General features: G+C 40.3%; 1 protein-coding gene across 1 annotated transcript in view; it reads right to left on the reverse strand.

Annotated features, from left to right (window-relative positions):
* CACNG1 (calcium voltage-gated channel auxiliary subunit gamma 1) overlaps positions 1–23,735 on the reverse strand; it is a 28,602-nt gene extending 4,867 nt beyond the window's left edge. The window contains exons 1-3 of the mRNA XM_075178031.1: positions 23,384–23,735; positions 4,733–4,807; positions 3,834–3,971 (exon numbers count right to left, since the gene is read on the reverse strand). Of these exons, the coding sequence (XP_075034132.1) occupies positions 3,834–3,971; positions 4,733–4,807; positions 23,384–23,624 (454 nt within the window). The 5' untranslated portion in view covers positions 23,625–23,735. The remainder of the gene's footprint in view (positions 1–3,833; positions 3,972–4,732; positions 4,808–23,383) is intronic.
* Positions 23,736–25,030: the final 1,295 nt, after the last annotated feature.

Consider the following 25,030-nt stretch of genomic DNA (forward strand, 5'->3'; position numbering starts at 1 on the left):
ATAATGTGGGTGGGAAGTAGGTGGTGGCTAATGTGTGCAATTTTATTTGTGGGGTGATGGTGGGACTATTTAATTTAATAGTGGGGCCTATTAATTTAAGATAAGGTGGCGGGACCTTTAATGCTTGGGTGGGTTGGGGCTATTAATTGAATATTGGGTTAAGTTTGGGCAGGAGGGCTATTTATTAAATGTGAATTATGTAATGTCAGGGATGGTTGTGGGAAATGATTATATTTATTAAACTTTAATGCTATTTATTGCTAGGCCTGTTTGGAGGTAGGGAAATAGGTTAATTTATTAAATCTGGATACTATTAATTTAATGTCAGGGCTGGTTGGAGGGAAATAGATCTATTTATCAATAGTGAATACTATTATTTTAATGTTGGGCTGGAGGGAGGCCTAATCATTAAACGTGATTTAACGCTGGGGCTGGTTGGAGTTTTCTAAATGTCATGTACCCATTTTTTTTTCCAGATAGGACTCCCAACATTGCAGGATCCAGACAAGCAGCAACTAAGCTAAAGACACCAGCAGCCACAGGTCAGGAAAGCGACAAAAAAAGGACACACAAACTCAGGTACATACAGTAGGCACACACACATACTGGGCCCAACCTAACATTTATTTGGCTCTGTCTACATGATGCCACTTTCAGGCTTTTTTTCCAGTGCCACTTTAAGTTCCCAATCTGCTCCTGCCCTTTCCTATATAGGTGGGGCCCACCCAATTCCAAAATTTGCAAAGTGCAAGTCACCTGCACTTTTAAGAGTCGCACATGTCATGACGTTGACCCTGCCCAGCCAACCACAGAGAGGAGATTTTATTGTAAATTTTTTTTTTTTTGCTTTTTTTTTTTCAATCTTGACAATGTTACCTTTTTACCTGGGAGGGTAGCCTGTTCTTGGCATAATATGAATTGGGGGCAGTACTCTGTGGCATAATATTGTTCAGGGCACTACTCTGTGGCATAATATGGTTTGGAAACATTATTGTTTGGCATAATATGATTTGTGGCATACATTGAACTGGGGCACTACTGTGTGGCATAATATGATTTGGGGGCAGTACTGTGTGGCATAATATGATTTGGGGGCATTACTGTGTGGCATAATATGATTTGGGGGCATTACTCTGTGGCATAATATGATTTGGGGGCATTACTGTGTGGCATAATATGATTTGTGGCATAAATTGAACAATGTGGCATAAATTGGGGCACTACTGTGTGGCATAATATGAACGTTTTTTGTTGGTTCCATTATTAATATATATATATATATATATATATATATATATATATATATATATATATATATAATATCTCTCTATCTAAATGCACAATTGTCACACCTGGACTTGACTAGATTTTAGCCAACCCCTGATCTGCAGCAAAGGTAATTCCCATGGAGCCATGGTTGGGGGTGGCACTGTATATTCTCACTAAGGGTAGTAATAATATGCGGATACACAGGTTAATTGTAACTATTCTGAGACAAGGTGCCCCTCTGCTTGTATGTGTGTTTTGTGTGTGTTTTCAATTTTTGTCTTTCTTTCAAACATTATTTTTTCATATTTGTCTGTTTGACCATCCTGATGAGTAGCAGATTCAATCCACTGGGAGAGGTCAAGTGAGGAGGTTAGAGAGAGCAGTGTTGAAGCAGCATTGGAACGTGGATTAGAAATAGGGATGTTGAAATCACCCACGATGATGGTGGGGATGTCTGAGGATCAGAAGTGAGGGAGCCATGCAGAGAAGTGTTCAAGAAATTGTTGGTGTGCTCCAGGGGGGCGATAGATGACAGCAACACGCATAGAGAATGGGTTAAAAATCCTAACAGTATGCACTTCAAAAGATGTGAACGTGAGTGATGGGACACTTGGTAGAACTGTGAACGTGCACTGTGGGGAGAGAAGTAGTCCAACCCCACCTCCTTGTCTGCCTCCCGGTCTGGGGGTGTGGGTGAGATGGAGACCACCATGTGAGAGGGCTGCAGGTGAGGCAGTGTCTGATTGCACGAGCCATGTTTCTGTTATTGCCATAAGGTTGAGGTTGCTTGAGAGGAAGAGGTCACGAAACGTCATCATCAGCTATTTATACATGTATGGAGGTAAGTTTGTTACAAACAGAGCGTGCATTCCAAAGGGCCCATTTAAAGGACTGTCAGGAAGTAGAAGGTACAGAGCAGATCCGTAGAGGTCAGTAATTAATAATCTTCACTATACATGTGTCAGGGGAAGATGGAGCAGAGCAATGTTCTGCAGACATCTGTGACTAATAATCTGTCGTAGACAACAATCTGTCAGCGGGTAGATGGAATAGAGCAATATGTGCTCGACAGAGGTCAGGAAACAAATCTCCAAATTAATAGTATAAAACATTCTGAAAAATTTCTATTTTTTTCTTAGGTTGGCGAAATAGTAGATGGGCCTCAATTTGTCATGTTATATATTATATTGCCAAGATACAGAATAATACATTTATTTATGTTGCCATGCAGATCATGTTGGTAATGCTGTAATGATCTGCGAGCAGAAGTTTCATCTGAAACATGCATCATATTACCCTTGTCTAGCTTGTATGTGAGAGCACCTGGGTCCAAATGAGATTAATCTGCACATTTTTAGTATATATAACAGAAAAAGTCACACTGCTGTACTACATTTGTAGGCAGGTGCCTATGAGGTTGGGGTAAATCACTGCACAATGAAAAAGACAACAATCTCTGAGGTACACATCATAGGCAAACCGAGGGGTAGTTTCCTAGTGCCTGGAAACCCCCCTCCAAGCCTCGGGCACAGTATAATTGAGGTGGCTGGACCCTGCTCCCGCTTCACACGGCTATGCTTGAAAAGGGAGAGCTGCGTGCACCTAACAGTAGTGCACGCAGCATTGCCCATGTATATTACAGGGATAGGAAGAGTTGGAGAGCAGCCAAGCACTGTCTAATATTATAGCCACGCCCCCATGCATGCTGGTCACGCCCACTGGTGGCGTGGTGGGGAAACACCCCTCTACAAATCCTGCGTTTGCCCCTGCTCACTGGCCAAAAATGACCTACACATACCAGGCAGATCTGACCGATATTTAATAGTTAAGCTAGTTGCAATGTGCAGGTATTACCAGAGGCCAAAGAAAATACACAGCAGAAATGTTGCCCCTCCTTCTGTGTCTGGTGCCCTCGGACATTTTAACTGATGGTGGAGGCCAGTCTGTGGGCTGAAGAACCTCGCTCATGCTCAATAGATTGCAGGGAGGATGACACAGGTAAGGGGGAAGTCTTACAGCTTGGGCAGATGTCTATTGATGGTTGCTGTTACTAAAAAAAAAGTTCTTAGGGGGCTCAATCATGAATGCTGTACTCTTTATATAAGTTGCAGTATAACAAACACTGGAATACACACTAACATAAAATACAGTTTTACAGTCACTCCTGATTGCAAACACATTATAGCATGCAAACACATGTTATAGCATGCATACGAGAGTGTCGTCACTACTGATCAGTACTTAGACTAGCCCTGTAGCTGGAGCAAGAGATACGGCAGAAAGACAAGTAACTTTGCCATGCCCAGAGCTGGATAGGACGTGGCTGTGTGCGCTTGTTTGACACGCCACTACTGTAACTTGACTATGACCAAGCGCCCCTTCCCTGCCATGTTCATTCCACGAAATTGTAAGTTGTAGTAAGTGTCCAAAATAGGCAGATACGTGCCTTGGTGAATCAGGCCCTGCGTGTCTAACCATACCAGTGATGCTACATTTACCCGCTGCAGGTTGGAGCTTGGTAATACTTTTTGCTCAGAATAAGTTGTAGATAAAGTTGTACTGACCTGCAAACACATAGAAGAGTCCAGCCGGTTTCAGGAGATAGTCCAGTTTTTGCTTGAAGGACAGCAAAGTACATACTGTGCCCATCGTCATGAAGCCAACCCCAATTATGGCAATAGCAGCTGCAGAAATGCTGTACTCTGTCCAGACAAAACATAACTGTGAGCAGGACATCCTCACTGCCTGACCACAAGGGGGCAGTAATTTAAACATTCCTGGCAGCCTGGAGAAGTCTAAAAAGCAGAGCAGCTGCAGTAGATGAGAGGTATGAGAGATATTCTGCTTTCTTCAGGGATGTTACATCCTTGTCTGATTACAATGGGGGAAATCTTGGAGAGTCCACAGCTGCAGAATGTTGGGTGGACTGAGGGAAGTTTAAAAAACAAAAAGTGGCAAAATAAAATCTAGGGTTTATTTAATAACATGGTAACACACGTCAACAGCTGAAATCTAAAGGAATCACATTTAGTTAGGATTTTGCCTATTAACAATACTGAAAGTCTTTTAAATAACGACATAACTCAAATTGAAAAGCCTGTTTTATGGTATGTAAGAAACACAGGGGTATATTTACTAAACTGCGGGTTTGAAAAAGTGGAGATGTTGCCTATAGCAACCAATCAGATTCTAGCTGTCATTTTGTACAATGCACTTAGTAAATGAAAGCCGTAATCTGATTGGTTGCTATAGGCAACATCTCCACTTTTTCAAACCCGCAGTTTAGTAAATATACCCCATAGTGGTGTTTTGCATGTATTGGATAAGGGTGTGAAATAAATTTGTTTATGGACTGCGAAGTAATATCGCTATGGATCTGTGAAAATGTGTCACATTCAAACATAAACCCTTACAAAAAAACAAAAACAAAAACAAATAAAACCCCCCAACATATACACTGTACCTTTTTGAGTGGTGACTTGTAGGATCTCTGCGTTTTCTCCAGAAGTAAAGTGTTTGAAATACGAGCAACTAACATCTGAAAGAGAGAGGGGGCGATAAGTGACCTGGCATGCAGCGAGCGGCCAGCAGTTCTGTCATGGGATTAGGGTCTGTGAGCCTTATTAAAGATGCATTACAGAGCGTTTAGTCATCAACCTGATCGCTACATTGGGATCTAGAGTAAAAGTGATGCCCACATGATGTAAGGAGGTCCTACATACTAGAAACTGCGTTTAGTAGATAACATTCTTACTTGTTGAATCAGTGTCAGGCAGGTACTGTGCATAGTTGATTTTGTCCATACAATATTATTGCTTTAAAAGACACACACACACACACACACACACACACACACACACACACACACACACACACACATATATTGTGAAAGTCAAATAATTGTATGAAGTAAATCAAATTGATTGATATTGTTTTACTGTGCGATTGCGATCACTACGCCACGTGTTATGACGCAATTGCACGGATATATAACACACACATAATAATACAATAATGTTAAAACTACTTTGTTAATATCTAAGGTTCAGGATATAGGAAACATATCATGTTTAGTGTCATTCTAACCCACTTCACCATCAGACATCCGCTACTATCGGCTAAACGGTCGCATCTTACGTGTGCAAGTTATGGAGGATAGAGGAATAATGATCAGAATGATATTACGTGTATAATGCAAATAGACCAGTTAAACCAGTTTTTCAAAGGGAAGACATGTATGCAGCTGTTGGAGAGTTGACCCCCACCTATGGAGGGCATTGTTTGAACCGACCTATGACCTGCATTACACAGGACTATCCTGAATCTATGGAAACATGCCGTGACATCACTACTGTTTTTTTATGTATCACTAACTGTATATAAACCAGGCTCTGGGACCACTATATGGTCTATTTGACCACAGACTTCAGGAATGAATGACTGTATGCTGGATCCAGCCTGAATATGTGTCGGCTGTACTTTATTTATTGAATTGTTATTTGTTGTATCTTGCTATCAAATCTCTTTGTGCATTGGTACCACACAAATCGCAGTGGACAATTTTAATTGATAGCGATTAGACGAACATAACAATATATATATATATATATATATATATATATATATATATATACCTTTTCATTTATGGGTAGACATTAAGATATTTATTTAAAACATATACTATCTTAGTGACCTTGCGTAACGGCACACTAATGATTGTTGTATGGCCACAGTTAGTTTAATAGGCAGTTAGAAATACACGTTTTGCCTCTGCACTGCCTGGATAGATTAACACCATTTGTTTGACATAGAAAGTGTTTCAGCCAAATCTATAGATTACTACAACTAACATATCAAGTGGCCAGAGAAATTATATACTGCCAATTGGCCATATATATTATTGCTATTTGATATATATATAGCTTTAATGATAATGCTATATTAAGATATAGGAGGACTAAATAGGATTATCTTTTATTTATCTTTTATTTTTAGACTAGTAATTTATAAATTTAGTCTAAATAATATTCTAGATCATTAATATTGACAGAAAAAATCCCTATAGCACAAATGAAGGTGTCCATGTGAAAGGAGATTCGTGGGATAACAAAGCCATTGCAGCTGATTCTGCATTTAATCACTACACACAGCTAATCACTATATGTTTCCCTTTTGTTTTTATTTCGCAACTTTTTATAAAACCATAACAAATAATATTTTTAATATATACCAATAAAATAGATGTTTTTAATATGAAATAACATCCCGAAGTTCCTCAATATATACTTCTTTGTTTTTTTCCTTTGTAGCATATTTAAGTATTTGGGTGCACACTTCAGAGATATATTAATGACAGAATTCTGGATTAAACTGTATAACCAGTAAATTAAGGGATGATGTTTTATGATTGAATATTAATCAAATAACTTGGTGTGGTTAACTCCTTTACTTATACAACCGACAATGAGCCTTTCCCTAGTGTTCCATCATAATATACTGAGCATTAAGTACATTGTTCATAGGACATTATGCTGCAGGGAGGCTTTGAGAACATGGTTTAAACCCTCTGCTAAAGCAAAGAGTAAGATTTTGTTTGTGCACTACGTAACGCACTGAAAGCAGCCTTGTCAACGTCTCAGGATCAGTCCTGAGCTGAGTGGCTGAGAAGTTGCTCGCCCACAAAGCCACCTCTCCCCTGCTATTGGTCTATACATCAGAGCCAATTAGAAAGGTTATAGCGGGACTTAGGAGGTATTCTGCTGGCAAGTGCAGAACTTCAGCCAAGTTAAATGTTGGTGATTATTTTAATACTTTGCTATTACAGTTTTTAAGTCCCATCTTTTTGTCTCCAATTGTAGGTGTCTATTTATCAAACAAATGTTTTTGTTTTTTCCTTTAGAAAGAAGTGAAGTTGTTAGAGGACAAGTCATTTAGGTTGTTGCAATTTATCTACGTTTCCATAGTGATGTCTATGAAACAAATATATATATATATATATATATATATATATATATATAATCCAAAATATTTTGCAGTAAATTATAAGAAAAACTCTTTGGCAGATGAAGCATTTGATCTGCATTGGGGAGATGTCATTTGAATACACTGCAACATGTTTCATGCTGTTTTTCTTTACAATATTCTGAGCTATTTGCAGTTTGCAAGCATTCTCTGCTTTTATATAAAATATATATTTCTATTCTCCTATGCAACTAACATGATAAAAAATAGTCTTTTATATTATTACACTTTTAAGGTTTAAACAGGGGCGAGCCACGGATTGTGACACTCGCAGCTCCCATAGCTTTCAGCAGCTGTCTGATCCGAACAGTTTTCCTGCAGGTTTCATGCTTCATTACTGCGATTCCCAGACTATAAGCAACAGAAAAAACCGACCTGTCCTTTCACATCATGTCACTGTTTCCTGCTTTCTTCCACTGACTTATTATTTTTTTTCTTCACAATATTTTTAGCTTTTCAAAAAAAAGCACACTGGCCAAGTGAGACATACTGTGACTTCACTTTGAAATGTTTGTAGGTTAAGGGCACCAAGAAGGAGTGAGTGTGTGTGTGTGTGTGTGTATGTATGTGTGTGTGCGCGCGCTTGTGTGTCTGTCAGCTAAGGGAAAGTTCACAAGTCCGTGAGACAGAGGAATTGTCTCCTAGGTCTTCCGTGCAGGGGTGCGCACAGGGGGGGTTTCTGGTTCTCCTCCGCGAAGAACAGTGTCCCTACATAGCGGCACTGTACTATTCAGCAGCCGCGGTGCTGTCAAAGAAGCGTCTGCGGCGGTGCTGTATTGTAGTACAGTACAGCACCGCCGTGGACACTTCTTGGACAGCGCTGCGGCTGCTGTTCAGTGCAGTGCCGCCGAAATGGAGCTGCTGCGCGGCCGCATGCGCAGCAGCTCTCTCTATATGTTTTTTTGGGGGGGGAACTCCGCTTAAAAATCCTGCGTGCGCCCCTGCCGTGTAAAAACCAACACTCAGTGTGCACCTTATTAGGTACACCTTTCTAGCACTGGGTAGTTCCCCATGCCTTGCCCCCAATAAATGCCTGAATTCTTTGCGGCACAAATTCAACAAGGTGCTGGAAGCATTCCTTAGAGATTGTGGCCCATGTTGACAACGTGTGCTTTGTGACGTGGTACGTTATCCTGCTGGAAGTAGCCATTAGAAAATGGGTAGACTGTGGCCATACAGGGATGCACATGGTCAGCGACAACACTAAGGTAGGATGTGGCATTTAAATGATGCTCCTTTGGTATTATGGGGTCTAATGTGTGCCAAAAAAACATTCCACACACCATTACACCACCAGCCTGCCCCATTGACATAAGGCATGAGGAATCTATGGTTCAGGTTGTTTAGGTCAAATTCTGACCCTATGATCTGTAAGTCGCAGCAGAAATCGAGATTCGTCAGACCAGGTGATGTTTCTCCAATATTCGGCTGTACAATTTTAGTGAGCCTGTGCCCACTGTAGTCTCTGTTTCCTGTTCTTTGCCAACAGGTGCGGAACCCGTTGTGGTCTTCTGTTGCTGTAGCCCATCCGGTTCCTCAGATACTCAAACCCCATGTCTGACACCAGCAATCATTCCTCGGTCATAGTCACTTAGATTACATATATCCCCCATTCTGGTGTATGGTCTGAACAACAACTGGATATTTTGCCTTTCTTTTTAAATATTACTTTTTTATTAATGTAGTTTGCAGTAATCTTGATGCACAAAATGTTTTACTTCCAATGTGTCATATAGATATTATTGTTACAGACTTAAACAAGCAAAACATATTTCTATTATAATCCCATTTTGGGGGGTTATTTACTAACAAACTGAAAGTGCAAATTTGTAGCAGCCAATCAAACATTGTCTTCTATTAGTTTCTTATACAAAAGTGCTGATTTAAAAGTAACTCATTCAATCATAAATTAGCTTTGATTATTCTCATGCAAGTCTGGGAATAAAAGCAAATGTCTCACTGGTTGCTGTGGGTTTCTGCACAATTCCATGAAATAAAAAAATTGAGAGATAGGTGGGAAAAAACCTCTCTTTCTAGATATTTTTGGTTTTGTAGACAAAGGGGCAGATTCAATTAGTTTGAGGTGCCACCAAAGAGGGCTCTGTAGGGCTGTGAGGGAAAATGACCAGAGATTTTAGTAAAATCTCCGCTGAGATGTGTCTTCGTGGACTGTTCCTGAGACATATCACAGCATCTTGCGCCGCATTGAATCTGTTCCGTGGTGACAGGTTTGTTTTTAAGACTTGATAATAATGTTCTTACATTATACATATATAACATTATACTGTATAACATTACACTACACAGAAATGTACATATCCAGGGAAACTGATATGTCTTTGGCTATCAGATGTGATCTATAGCAATACATGTGATATCATTGGGGGCAGTGGTGGAGGTTGAAATTTAGAAGAGTCTGTATGGAATGTGTAAGTGAATGGAATGTGATAGTTTTACAATCAAAGCAGTAGTAGAAATGACGGTGTGGCATATCACCATATATATACCCGCACTTTGACCATTGATAGGGGTGTGACTTTAAGATATGACACATCTATGTGATTATATTGGGGGTGTAGATATGAGATATGACACATCTATGTGATTATATTGGGGTGTGGATATGAGATGTGACACATCTATGTGATTATATTGGGGGTGTGGACATGAGATATGAAACATCTATGTGATTATATTGGGCTGTGGATATGAGATATGATATGACACATCTATGTGATTATATTGGGGTGTGTATATCGAGATATAACACATCTATGTGATTATATTGGGCTGTGGATATGAGCTATGACACATCTATGTGATTATATTGTGGTGTGGATATGAGCTATGACACATCTATGTGATTATATTGGGGTGTGGATATGAGATATGACACATCTATGTGATTATATTGGGGTGTGGATATGAGATATGACACATCTATGTGATTATATTGGGCTGTGGATATGAGATATAACACATCTATATGATTATATTGGGGGTGTGGATATGAGATATGACACATCTATGTGATTATATTGGGGGTGTGAATATGAAATATGACACATCTATGTGATTATATGCAATGTTATATGTTGATGTGATATATTTTGGGGTTTGGCTGTGAGATGTTATACATCTTTTATATTACCAGAGCTGTGGCTATAAGATATAATATATTTATTTCATTCTTGTTTGTGCAACAATGAGATGAGACTCGTTTATGGTAATAATTAGTGTATCACCATAGAACACGCAAAGTGTGTTAGTTTCTTCCAGTAGAGAGAAACTGCTGTATACATTAGTTGCACAGTAAAAGCTGAGAGATCTTTATATAAACACACAGCACAGATTTATAACTATCCAACACTGAAATTGGATAATTCCTGTCTTACTTTACTACTAAATCCCCATAATTAACTGCTTGTGACTTTAATGTCTCCCCTGTCAGTAAACGCTGTTGATAAAATGCAGATTGTAGCTATTTGTCATCACATCAAAAGGGCATAACAATAAGGTGATAACATACACAGCTGTTCATCAATGCAACTTGTGGATGTCTGTGGGCTAAAAACACAGCGTAATATTCAGTTATTTCTATTTCACTAAAGCAGAAATGACTTTTATAAGAGCAGAGTACCTGTGGTGCACAGTATACAATGTTTCCTACTTGTCCTGAGGTCACGCTGCAAAACTGCATTCAGAATCGGGTTCTCGTGTTTATAAAACATTGTCAATATAACTATAATCTATCAGATTGTCCATTACATGAATAGAAAGCTCTAAATCGGGGACCTCCAGCTGCTCACTTCTGCTGAGAGGTTATACAGAGAAATGTCCATGTTTTACACAAATACCATTAAGTTATCAACAAATAGCCAATGTCCATTAGCAGAATATTAGATTACACTCGCCTGCTATCCCTGGCATTCCATATTGGGACACCAGCTGTTGGTTGGGCCAATTTGCTACCTTCTTCAGATTAACCCTTGTGAAACCTGAGTGGCCAGTGGCCTAACAACTTAATTATAGGGACTAATATAGACTTCCATAAAGCAAAAAATGTATCCTACTATTCTGCATTCTCTTTGTATAAATGTAATAATTTTATTCCCCCTCCCCCCTCTTCTCTCTGTGGGTGTTACTCTATGGCTTAGTCGGCAATGGGACAGCGCCACCCAGTGGTCAAATAATGATAAAAAGTTCCTTTTGAATGAAGCAGATTCTTTACTGAATAAATTAATCTGATATTTTATTTTACCAGCCAAGGTAGAAACTGTGAATAATGTAAATCGCAGGCTTAAGACGTGACCATGTAAAAAGTAGGGTTTGGGCTCTTACCATTCTGGGTTCAAAATATGAGTTTAGACTGTACATCAAACCATTCACACATATTTTGCACATATTTATAAAGTCTGAGTTTAAGCTAAAGCTTGATGCACCTGCAAAAAGGAAATATCGTGGGGGTGGAGCTGGAGGAATTTTAATGGTTAATCCATTTCTGCTGGCACTGTGGATCCCCCCTTCCCCCCCCACACAATCTACCATTTACATGTGAGTGTTATAAAGTTATGCCGATAAAAGAGGACCTGTCTATTATATCTATACTGGTATTGGAATCATTCAGAGGTTAACCATTTCAATGCCCAGAGATGTTGAATTTGTAGGACGCGCTACCATTTTTTGCATTTTTGATAGGAAAATTGTGTTTTTCTTCTCTACCCAGGTGAATTTTATATTGGTTTCTTTTAGGATATATAGAACAGTGGCGAAGATACCATTGGTGCTGCAGGTGCCGTGCAGCAGGGCCCATGGACATAATGAGGCCCCGCTGCATGGCAGAAGCCGAGGGCCCCGGTCCCTGCCCCAGGGCTCACAGTCTCTAGGTCCACCTCTGATATAGAACTTTCTTTGAATTTCATACCAAGCACCTAGCTTTTACACATTAGGCCCTAGATGAGGGAAAACATGAAACATGTTTTTAAACAAGTACTTTTGTAGTTATTTCTTTTGTTTTTCTTAGAAATTAAAGGAACCAACAAAATTTACCAGTTTTATCTGCAAACAGACCATAACTGTTATTATTAACTTTTATTTATATGTCTTGTTTTTTTTTTCCACTTTTGACTTTGTACACCACGAGTTAATTGCTACACTATAGGCTTGTATTTTATTGACATCCAAGCTCGTGCTGGAGCAGGTAAACACGTGCGCTGTGGGAGAGATGATCTGGGTCGTAACTAGACTCAAAGCCTCTCTCTCTTGCAATAAACGCTGGTGGTCACGTCAACAGGGTCTGCTGTCCTCCCAGGTGGCAGTAATTCTGCACGGGGCACAGAGATCTCTATGTGATCGCTGTCCCTATGTCTCCGTCGCTCATAGTCAACATGGGTACCAAGGCCCCAGCTAAGAACACTGTGTGATTGGATGCCTGCTGCCATGAGAATTATAAGACGGCCATCACCATAAATCCTATCGTAGTGGTCCTCCAATGGTCAAAAGTATATGAAATAAGTTGATAAAAATCAATTAAAAAAATAATTATATGAAAAGAAATGACATGGGGCACTTCTAATATCGCCCTAGTATATGGGCATAGGAGAGGGGCAGGTGGCTCACATGGCAGAGAAGAAAATGCCAAAATCTTCCTACTTCTAACATAACAGGACTGCTCCGTTCCTCGTTCACTGATTTTAGTTTCTTCCCAGATCTGCCTTCCCATGAAGATGAGCTTTTAAAACCCCTCAAACATCCTGCAAGGTCCCCCATCCCACAGCCCCATTGAGGATAATCTATTTATAACGGTCAGCAGACAAATGGCCAAATCAAACAGTCCAAATAAAACCGTATACGTTTGCAGCACGTTTGGGTATGGGCCGCTCGTAAACATTCAGCTGTCCCTGCATTGCTAGGGCCGAGGTCACTCCAATTCACTAGCAAGTCGTACGTGAGTGACAGCGGCAGGCGTGCAGGACTCAGCGTGCAAGGATCTGAGTGACAGCTCCGTGTTACAGCCTGCATCTCATGAGTGTCCTACAGATAATGAGGTGTCCCCATCCCAAAGCCGGAGGGGGCCTCTGATATCCCACGCAGGCATTAAACACCATGTTTATATGGTATACGACAGATATAGACTCGGTCCTGCAGCGTTGTGTTTATAAATACACTTTTACAGGAGACATCTAACATGTTTTACATTCATTCCAAGTCATAACTCTTACAGTGCTACAAAGAGGATCGTTCAAGACATTATGATCAGCACAGGCAGGTGCTGAGCCCCTCTGCTAAATTTCCTATAAAGAATATGGGACTACTTTTCATACCGGTTGCCCTGGAGATGTGGTAGCAAGATATGAAAGGAGATGTGGGCATGACTTGCATCATCAACTGGGAGGAGCAACATGTATGATGTCACTACCTGCGTCAACATGTGTTCACTGAAGTGGGTGTGACCTGAAGGCATATGGTTTGCGTCATCACTGAATGCCCTGCCCACCTTTCAGGCAGGCATGAGTCATTGCGGGAGCATTGCCTGCTCTCTTGGGAGCCTTCGAGGTCTCCCTCTAATTTAGGAGAGAAGGCAGTTATGCTGTAAGCGTAACCTTGCATCTAAACCGTATTTCGTACTGACACTTGTGTAGGCTATACACATATGTGTGTTCTTGTTTCTATTCAAATTGATATATAAAAAAACAATACAAAAAATAAAATAAAACAATGGGATGTATTTTAATTTTAAAGGATAGTGCCACCAAAAATGAAAAATACAACGATGATAAAATAAAAAACCGACAGTGTTACTTATCATCCAGGCTCTGTTAGTTACACTTGGCCCGCAATACTGAAGCCGAGCTGTTATCGGTGCCCCTGCCTGGATCCTGCCATTCACCTAAATAGGAAGTACATGGAGGAGGTGCATCAACACCATGTTGGTTTATTTTAAACAGGCCAAGCAGGAAGAGGAGGCGGGAGTGCAGCTTGAGACTGATAGACACAGAGGGAAACCTTTCCATTCCACTGAGCATGAAAGATTTGCTCTAAATTTTATCTCCTCAAGCTCCTCCCAAAATTAAAATTTGTAGTTTTTGATAATGTTAAAAATGATTTATTTGATACAAATACTTAAAATATTGTATCCAAATTTGGCATCTCTAGGCATCAAAATGGTTAAAACTTTAAATGATTCCAATACCTGTGTAGATATAAATAGACAGGTCCTTTTTTTTTTATCAGTGCAGAAGTGGAAGTTGCTCAATCAACTTATAGGTTCATAGAAGGTGCTTGAAAGGGTGGGGTCATCCATTGAGAACAGATGCAGAGAAACATTCCCCAGCACACTGCTTGAACCAGTAATAGAGCTGCTGTTATGATTATTATTATCGTAGATCTGTAAGGCGTCACAGTGCTCCGCATCGCGGTACAGTTGAGAAATCAGAACATTCACAAAACAGGGACATACAAGGTAGACAGTATAAATGCAGACATGGTATGAAGGACCCTGCTCATTAGAGAGCTTACATTCTAAGTGGAAGAGGGCACAGCTGAAACAAGAGGAACAAGTGTGGCTCTGCTATTTCTACTTGTACATAAAAATGCAGGATTCTTATTTGCACATATTTGCAAATCCCTGCCATGAACCTATACATTGATTGAGCAACTTCCACTTCTGTATTGTTTGTCTGAGAGGCATGCTATGGTGTCAGTAGCTGTTGTGGAGTGCTGGCACCATATTGCCATTTGGAGGAGTTTGGGGTACCTCTTGGTAAGTTAGCTCTCAATTTAAAAGCACATATATGTATGACCCAAAAATAGGGACTCTCATTGTTTAGAGTTACCCTGTTAGCAGAAGCGCCATGACTTGGCAGGGGGCTTACCATATATTTGCGAATGTGTGTAACTGAGATTTCTGCATTTTTTTCCAAACATGGAAAATACATGTTTTTATACACATGTGAAAGGGTTCTTCAATTTTTGCATAGATCAGTGTGTGCCAAATCCAGCCCTCAGGGAGCCCTAATAGTGCAGGTTTTCCAGGTATCACAGTATCACAAATGAATGAATTATTACCACCTGTGTCAGTGAGTAACTAATATACCGGTTGCTTCAACAAGGAGATGTGGAAAACATGCACTGTTAGGGCTCTCTGAGGACTGGATTTGGGAAACACTGATGTAGAGTTTGCATCCTCTCTGGGTATGCGGGTGCCGTTCAAGCTATGCCCGTTGTCACATTGAATAAAACAAAACCTAAAGGAATGATCTTAGTTGTGTTGTTGTGTTGTATCATCCTTGCATGTCAGTCACAACAGCTCTGCTTACATGTTTTACAATGTGGAGCTGGAAATTGATTTGAAACCAGTAATGTCTGTTCTAAACCACTGACTATAAAATGAGAATATTAATTTATCTGTTATCATCCACAGGTGGAGATATTATGTTCTCACATGTGTCCTGGCCCTGCTCCCCCCACCAAATTCATCATATTTGGAGCTGCTTCTACTGCTACACACATACATGGTATAAAGTTAGAAGTGATACAAATAAAAGAGGGAATTTCCCGTTTATGATAGCTGAACTGGTTAAGGCACACAACTGCATAGTTATAATATATAAGTATATGAAACTAGATACTATGGTGGAACTCTAGTACAGGACTAACAACCTGCCGTAATATAATTGTGTATTCATTTTCCAAGTACTCTAATCTAGTTACTAGAATTTCTAAATCAAGCGAATTCTGGCGATGTTTAAATTTTTGCTGATAAATATAGGTATTTACTCTCTAAATATTGGTGCTTCCCATATTTCAATAGTCGGTTTGTGCAGTACATGTAGAAACCCCATTGAAATGAATAGGCCATTGGAATGGGTGTTTAACTGTTTCTGTCAACCGCAGCAACAGAAATTTAAACGTTGGTCCATGCAGATACTAAGCGTGCTATTTTGTAGGATTTTGGCCCATTATTGCCATGTAAATGTCTGCAGCTGTATAAATGTCAATCTCCTACTACTTACCATCACTGTAGAACCCCCCATTTAATGACACTGTGACACCGTAAAATCCTACTCATCTGAGGCTCTTCAATTTTATATTACATTTTAATATTGATTTACATATACTTAATCCCCATTTAAATTGTGCATAGATGGAGCATAAAAGCATAAAATCCCATTCAAAGCAATTACTAAGTTCCAATTACTTCCACATTAGAAGTGGTGTAAAATTCAGTTTTTTCCCCCACTAAAAGGGAAAGCCCCTGGATTGTGTGCTTTCTACCCCTTGAAGATCAATACAATATATCATACAGTGAGTACAATCAATCTCTATAGAATGCCCCCGATCCATCCATGTTTAAAGCTTCTATAAATTAAATGTGGAGGTGTTGCCCATCGCAACCAATCAGATTCTAGCTATTTTCTAGAATGTACTAAATAAATGATAGCTAGAATTTGATTGGTTCCTATGGGCAACACCTCTACTTTTCCATTGTTGTCATACTGAAAAATTATATATCCTTTTTCATGCTGTGATAAGTATATTTTTGTTTTTACATTTTTAATATAAGAGACATACACGTGTTCTGAGGTAATAGCAGTTCTGTGGCACACATATATATATCTAAATTTCAATAAAAAATATAACAGTTCTTAAAAGAAAAGAAAAGGAAAACATTATTCCAGCGTACAGAGTATGTAGAACCAACCGCATCTTACACTTATCTCTCCATACGCTTAGAGACGAGGAACGGAGGAGGGAAGTGGCGAGCTCGCCAGGTACAGAAAAGACGTGTTCACGACTGCTGTCAGAGGTGGAAGCAGCCGCGGATACATCTGTCAGGATGTGCACCTGTTGTGGGTTCTCAACCCCTGGTGCAAAATCTGTGCTGCTGCTGCTAATCAGCATAACCCCTTCCCCCCTCTAAAGCTCTCCCAGCACCAGGCTCATAGCTGGTTGCAGCAAAATAGGACACAACCAACGCTAGGCTAGGGCAACAGGCCGGGCTGGTCACACATTTTATTTATGCAGTATTACTGGACCCAGCATTATAGCAGTGGGACCACACACTGCTGGTTTCCCTGTTATAGTATGATTATCACAGCCATACCCTAATTCAGCTTTTGCCCCCCCTGAAATTGCTGCAAGCAGCCCAGGCTATGAGCGCTGGTGCTTTGGTGACTTTGGGTGGAAGGAGGAGGCGTGGCCGTATTACAAAAAAAAATAAAAAATATTTACATCTTTTTTTTGTGTTCTCTATTTTTAAGCCAGTCATCATCATCATCATCATCCAATTGATGATGACTGGTGTCTCTACCTTATGATGATGTACGTAAATGTATCTTCATGCAGCAGACACATTTATCATACGATGCTTAGTGTACCTTGAGATGCATGCAGCTCATCATACACACTTGCGTCATTTTTACAGACGCGTTTTACATCTGCTGTGCTTGCGTAAAATGCGTCCAACTCTTATGCGGCCAATAATATGCCCGCATGTTCTCACCTGACTATGTAACCCATGGTGTCTGGGACATATGTACGGTTTTATTAGCTCTCTATGCTGGAATTAATTATCTGTTTTCTTCACTTGCTTTGAGAACTGTTATATTTTGTAATTTCTTGCCAGGAAAAGTAAAGCATATTATTACAGTGTAATCCCTGTGACTAACCAAGCAACAAGTCACACATCTAATGTGATAGAACAGCACAAACAAGAGACTTGCGGAAGAAATATATACGTGACGTGCACAGAATGGAAAGCAATAATATTCTTGCATCTACGGTGCCACCTGGCCGGTAAACATGACATAACCATGATCGTAAGACGTTATTACCACCCCACCTTGCTTATACCGGCTCTTCTAAATTTCCACTACCACCACGGACTAGTATACCAAATTCGATGTACTTCTGACTATGTCGCATTTTGCCCCTGGTCTACTGAATCTGACTTTAGGTCGGTACAGGTGGAAGGGGAGTCTACGCATTTTGTACAGGTAATAACTCTTAGAACCTTTTGAGATATATTCTCTTTAGCATGAAATAATCAGCCAAAAAATAGGTTTTCCTGACGCAACTTTAAACCGTTAATTTCTTCGTACTCATCACTTACTGAGTCTGGTTTTGGTGTTGTCAGTACCACCGATAATAAAACATTTCCATATTAAAATTATTATTTATATGGGGTCGTCCATGATTTAATATGTACCTTATCAAATACACAATACATGCTGTGCTGGCTGTACAATTATTTAAAGTAATTTTTATTTAAAAGTGGACGGTTGCTCTGATTGCTTCAGGGGGGAAGCGAAACGCGTGGGTTTAGAACAGTCTATAAAAGATTAGATACATGTGTTCCAGTAAAGCCACTTAATCACTATTATTAAAAAAGCGAGAGACTGACAGGTCTATATTCAAAGTGTGACCAATGTACGATGATGAACATTTATCTACCAGTCATTCTGTAGCATTGCACAGAGCTTGGGAGCATCTTATATTACAGGGTTAATGAGGACAGAATACCAAGGCACATATGGAGCTGAAACACAGTGAGAGGTATTTTCATGGCATGGTACAAAGTATATCTCAACTTATATTTCAGCTAACCTCACTGGCCTAAGTGCTTAGTGGGATTTACCACTTGGCTTCTACATATCCCTTTAAGAAAAGCTCTAGCCCCTAAGGTATCACTTATCTTTCCATAACTAGTAAGGAAGAGGACATCTCTGTACCAAACATGAGAGCCAACTAATTCCTTCCTGTTCAATATCCAAAAAGACACAACTTTCGATTTCAGAAAACCCAATCTGCTGATTCCAGGGGGTAAATGTGTCAAGCTCAGAGTTTCTGGCGGCTTTGCAAAGTGAAGATGTTGCCTACAGCAACCAATCAGATTCTAGTTATAAATTATTTAATACATTGGTTGCTATAGGCAACATCTTCACTTTTCAAACCCGCCAGAAATTCTCACCTTGATATACTTCCCCACAGGTCTCCAGGAATTGTACCTCGGCCCCAACAGCTGTGTGTCACAGAGGCTATAACATTTGATGATAGCTCTTCTGCCAAGTCTGATCATTGTTCCACCAGACTGTAACATCCTTGCGGAATTGATCATGATACATTTATATTGTAAGGTTCTTTGGACGGTACCTGACTGTTTATTTCACTGATTTGTAATCGACTTTGCACAGGGTCTGATTGTTACATCACTACATTGGCCTCAACACAAGGTCTGGTTATTATACCGATGGATATGTAGTTCCTTTTCACAGCGTCTTCATTTTAGCATTAGATTGTAAGCTTCTTGAGACCATTTTTGTTCATTGCACCAGTAGATTGCAAGCTCCTTGGAGTATGTGTAAATCTAAAACCACAGTGATCTATCGGCAATTAGCTTTTATCGGTGTCGTGCAAATTAGATAATGAAAGCGAACGTTCAGACTTGCACCTTTGGGCAATCTGCTGCTTCCTGAGGACTGCGCACACAATGGGGTTAAAGATACAAAAGATTATTTGTGTGTTCTAGAGACGTTTAATGCTCTACCTCGCAGTCATTATAAATTAACGTGTTGGATGCACTGAGCAGAGTGAGAATATGTGAGAATTGTAGTGTGAAGAGGGTTTTGAATAAGGTATAATTAATAATTCTCAACATTCAAATACAATTTGGGGAGATACGTTTGTATACATAATATATAGTGCTACGTCCAACATATAAAATACATATTACTGTGCAGTTGTCCTTACATATAGAGTAACAACGTATACTGAGAATTAATTTCAGCCAATAACTGTAATTCATGTCATTTGGTTAAGTTTTTTGTTTTGGTTTTAGTCTATGAACCAATGAGGATCAATGAGTAATTTATCTTGTCTTTAGAACTGGTGTTCTTTGTTCTTCATAGTTTATAATGTTATATCATAATTTTCCAGCTTCAAACTTTACTTATGCTAATGAGAATAAACTGGGTGTGGCTTAGATAATGCCACAATAAGATGTCACTTTTATATTATATACGGTATGTATAATAGGACATTTTCAGAAGAATTTTTTTTTTTTTTAAGTGTGTATAAATGTTTTTTTTAATGGAGTTAAAAATGTGGACATTCTAAGTAAAGTCTTTTTTAATAGAATATGGTGTAAAATTGAATAGTCGTTCCATCAAACATTTCCAGATTCCTCCACTTTTCTATAAACACCCTACTCAGAATGTGTGCTGTCACTCCCTGTCTCATGCTATGTTCTGGCATAAGAAAGGAGCAGGGCCATCGTAACAACATTATGGGCCCCCGGGCAAAGCAGTGCACCGATGCCCCTACGTATATAGATATATATAGAGATAGATGTATAGAGATACAGATATAGATATAGATATATAGAGATAGAGATAGATAGATGTACTTGCTCAGTGACCCTTGGAGGTTTTTTTGCAGGTTTTTTCTTTTGCAGGATTATTTATTCTAATTAAGAGCCCTGCATATGGGGCCCCCTTGCCCGTGGGGCCCCCGGGCACCTGCCCATCGTGCCCAATGGAAAAGATGGCCCTGCAAAGGAGTTGATAACAGGTGTACAGAACAATGTGCCTATAATGTACCAGACTTCAGAAGATGCTGTGTCAGGAACCGGGTTGTGGAGTGATTAGAACGTAGGGAATTAATGACTAAAATGCAAATTGTCCTCTTTAAAAAGTCTAAATGACTGGCTTCTTCCTTGTTTGTACATCTGATAATGATTAAAACGACAGTGTCTTGTTTATAGTGGTTTGTGTGCGGGGCAAGGAGGAGACGTAACGGACAGTAGAATGACTGGTCTCTCCCAAACCTGTCATAAAAGTTGTATCAGTCGGTTGTTAAATTGACAAGATTATCTTTATGTGCAACAAGTTCTAAAAATCACAACTCATCCCAGCCTCTACATATGTAGAGATGTTCCTTAATATATTTCACAGGGGATATATATCTCCACATGTCCTAAATGTGGGATGGGAGGGGCGGACTTGTTTCATTGTTTCTGGGGATGTCCAGTTATTAGAGAGTTCTGGATGCGCGTATGGAGGTTCGCTGCTACTGATCTGGTAAATTATCTCCCTTTCACACCAGACTGGGTTATATTGGGAATTCTCCCACCAAATACCCGTACATCCAGGGGTGGTAGTCGTCTGCTGCTGATTATTTCGGCAGTGGCAAGAAAATGCATCCTCCACATGTGGATCCAGAGCACATCCCCCACACTGGACCTCTTTAAAAAAAAATTGTTCTTTGCCATGAAAACGGACTGGTTGAAAGCCGCCCTCCAAAAAACAAAATACACAGGGAGATTTTATGACACTTGGGAGAGCTTTGTTGGCACTTTGTCAGTCCCGCTGAGAGAACAAATGCAAAAATGTTTTCAACACACTCTGTAACTAGAATATTAATGCAGACCCACCTATCTTTCTGAACTAGCGGAGTGCTTGTGTTGCCCCGGTCTCTCCAGGCTTTTGTATCTTATGTGTGATATCATATATTTATAGTTCGCTTCAGAAACTCACAGATGACGGCTTTCCTCATACTATGTGTCGTGGTTTGTGATTATTATAATATATATAATATAAATAATTAAGGAGAGAAGAAAAGTATTTAGAAATGACAGGGAGTATTGCTGGGTATTTCCACAATTGCCATTTTTCTTTCAGTGCTTAGCAATGTGGTAACTCCACGTGTCAGTACAGAGGTTATCTGTCTGTGGATAGGGTGAACGCACTAACAGCCCCCCCCCCACCCTCTGAGAGAGCACAGATGCCAGTCGACTTGGAATGTCATGAGTGTTGCCGACATTCTTGTGGCACATGGGTAAAATTCACACTGATATTTTAGCAGTTGATATTTGAGTTGCGTTTGAGCACCAAAGAGCTTAGTTTTTGTGGGACATGCTTGAGCAAACATGGATACATGGCCTAAAAACAGACTGTGCTATTGGTGGCAATCACATCTGTTAAGTATCAAACATATGCTCTCGTCGGGTCCTCAGCTTTGGCTGTCGTTTGTCACAGACCTGCCAGATTTGGGGAATATCCCTTAATGAATATGCCACCAGCCAGGGCACAAAATGCCTTAAGCTAAACTTGTTTGTGGGGCTAGCACTAACCTTAAAGGACAGGTGCTGGTGAGTGTGCTGTAGAAATGATACAGAATTATAATGCAGTCGCCCTTGGCTGTGGAATTGGTGGCCCCTGGTTAGCTGTGGCCCTCACAGGCTTGTCTGCAGCTTTGTTGAGAGGCTTTATGGTGTGGCACATTTTTTTTTCACTATGGTCTATCCTGTGAGCATTATCTGTATCCAAGAAATCCCCCAGGAAAATGATAATGGGCAGCATGGTGGCTTAGTGGTTAGCACTTCTGCCTCACAGCACTGGGGTCATGAGTTCGATTCCCGACCATGGCCTTATCTGTGTGGAGTTTGTATGTTCTCCCCATGTCTGCGTGGGTTTCCTCCGGGTGCTCCGGTTTCCTCCCACACTCCAAAAATGTACTAGTAGGTGAATTGGCAGCTACCAAATCGATCCTAGTCTGTGTGGGTGTGTGTGCTACAAAATTTAGACTGTAAGCTCCAATGGGGCAGGGCCTGATGTGAGTGTGTTCTCTGCACAGCGCAGCGGAATTAGTGGCGCTATATAAGTAAATGATGATGATGATGATAATGGCAGTGTAGTAAAGCGCAACGAAATACAGTCATTGTAAGGATTGCAAAGTGCTAAGTGTCTACAGAAATACCCATCATTCGCACTGTTTATAAGAGAATCTCTGACAATTTGAAGTGTCACTTGAACATTCTAAGAATTATAATTACAGAACCTTAATACCAAAATACAGTTAAAGTTCAGCCCCAGTGTACGCCTCTTACCTGTTGTCACTGTTGTCACTTACAGTTAGAAACAGGGGCTGACCGGGCCAGTCCCATAGTGGGCTACCTTGGGCTGGTTCACTGAGCTACCTGCATTTTAAATGCTCCTAATAGGCTGCTGAGCCGAGTCCCCCCATTACATTTGCCAGCCCCTGGTTATAAATCACTGATCTATAGATCTATACATAAAGGAACAAGATCACCTACCTCCAGGAAGACTGAGCGGACCACACAACGTGCTGATCACATCGTTCCCCTCCACAACTATTTTCTTGGTGCACAATCTCCACAGCCCAAAATGTGCCACTTCACAGGGTTGGGTGAAATCGTCCACTTTAGGGCTCATGACAGCCCAGTGGTCACTCATAACGGCAGCCAGCATCAGAGACACCCCTATCAAGATGATGCAGAAGGTGACCCGAATCTTAAGAGCTTTCAGTTCCATCATGGTGACGGTTAGAACGGTGGGGTTTTGGCTAATTACTTGGAAGTTTGCTCTGTGGCCTCCTGAGCTCTGGCAAGTGTGTGTGTGAGAGAGAGAGAGGGAGCCTGGACTGAGATTGGAGAAGTAGCAGGGATGGGCCAGTGTCCCACAGCTGTTGGGATCTGTCAGTGTATATTACAAAATAGACCCGTTGCCATTGGGGGAAGTAAGGAGACATAAGACGCTGTTCTGTCTCCTTCGCCTCGTTCTTGCTTTCTAATTTACTGGTATTAACTGTTTGGCTCTTTTGCGTAAATAATTACATTGTTGCATCCTGTTCATGTTTGTTTGTAAGTACAAGTAATTGGGGAAAATTTATTCTAGAAAGAAAAAAAAGTTTTCCTGTTTAAAAAAAATAAAAATAGATTAAAGCCAATTATTTGTTTGAAGTAACAGGCATTACTTACAGGATACTACAGAAAGATAAACTTTACAATCAGCTTTGCCAGCCCTTAAAAAACTTTAACTAATAATTTTAAGAAAATTTACTTATACCCACAACTTTTTATTGACATATTATTTAGTTAAAGTGAACACACACACACACACATATATATATATATAATATGTAAAAATTACATTAACATGGGTTTATTAAATTGCATAATTTGTCACGTATTTGAAAAAGTAATGTATTTGCTGGTATTGGTGTCTTAGGGGGAGATTCAAATAGCCGCAAATTGTCTCCGGAATGTCCAGAGACACTTCTGGGCAGAGATTTGACAGAAATCTTCGCTCATTTTTCCTTGCATAGTGGTGCGAGGGGAAATGAGCAGAGATTTCTATAGTACTTGCCAGCAATGTGCGAGTCGCCATATCCGTGTGCCACATCGCTAGCATTTGAATCTCCCCCTAATCTGGATACCACGTCTCATTATCGCATTCAAGATTCCTCCCGTGCTCTCTATCTTCTCTGAAGCTTTCTCCCTCAGTCGGCCCCTTCCCTTTAGATTGTAAGCTCCCACGAGCAGGGGCCTCTAATCCTCGTGTCGTCCTCCTCCTGTTACCTCAGCCCCAGCCTCACTTTTGCACCTCTACACCAGGCCCCTGTCCTTTGTTCTCCTCTTCCCCCCTCAGTCAGCCCACACTGCTGGGCACAGGCTCAGCTTTAGCTCACTCCCCACCTCTCCTCTGTCCCTATCCTAGTAGTGTTCTAGAACTCTCATATACCTCTCTGCCCCATGCACCGTTCTCAGCTCAGTTGGTTTTATTGCACTTTGCTTTGTACTGTTCTATATGTCATCTTTGTTTTATCCATGTTCTATGTAGGGCACTGTGCGGACCCTTTGTGGCGCCATATAAATAAAAGATAATAATAATAATAATAATAATTACAATAGAGGCCCTTAAAAAGTAATGTGAAGTATGTA

The sequence above is a fragment of the Mixophyes fleayi genome, chromosome 6 (assembly GCF_038048845.1).
Source record: "Mixophyes fleayi isolate aMixFle1 chromosome 6, aMixFle1.hap1, whole genome shotgun sequence".
Lineage (NCBI taxonomy): Eukaryota > Metazoa > Chordata > Amphibia > Anura > Limnodynastidae > Mixophyes > Mixophyes fleayi.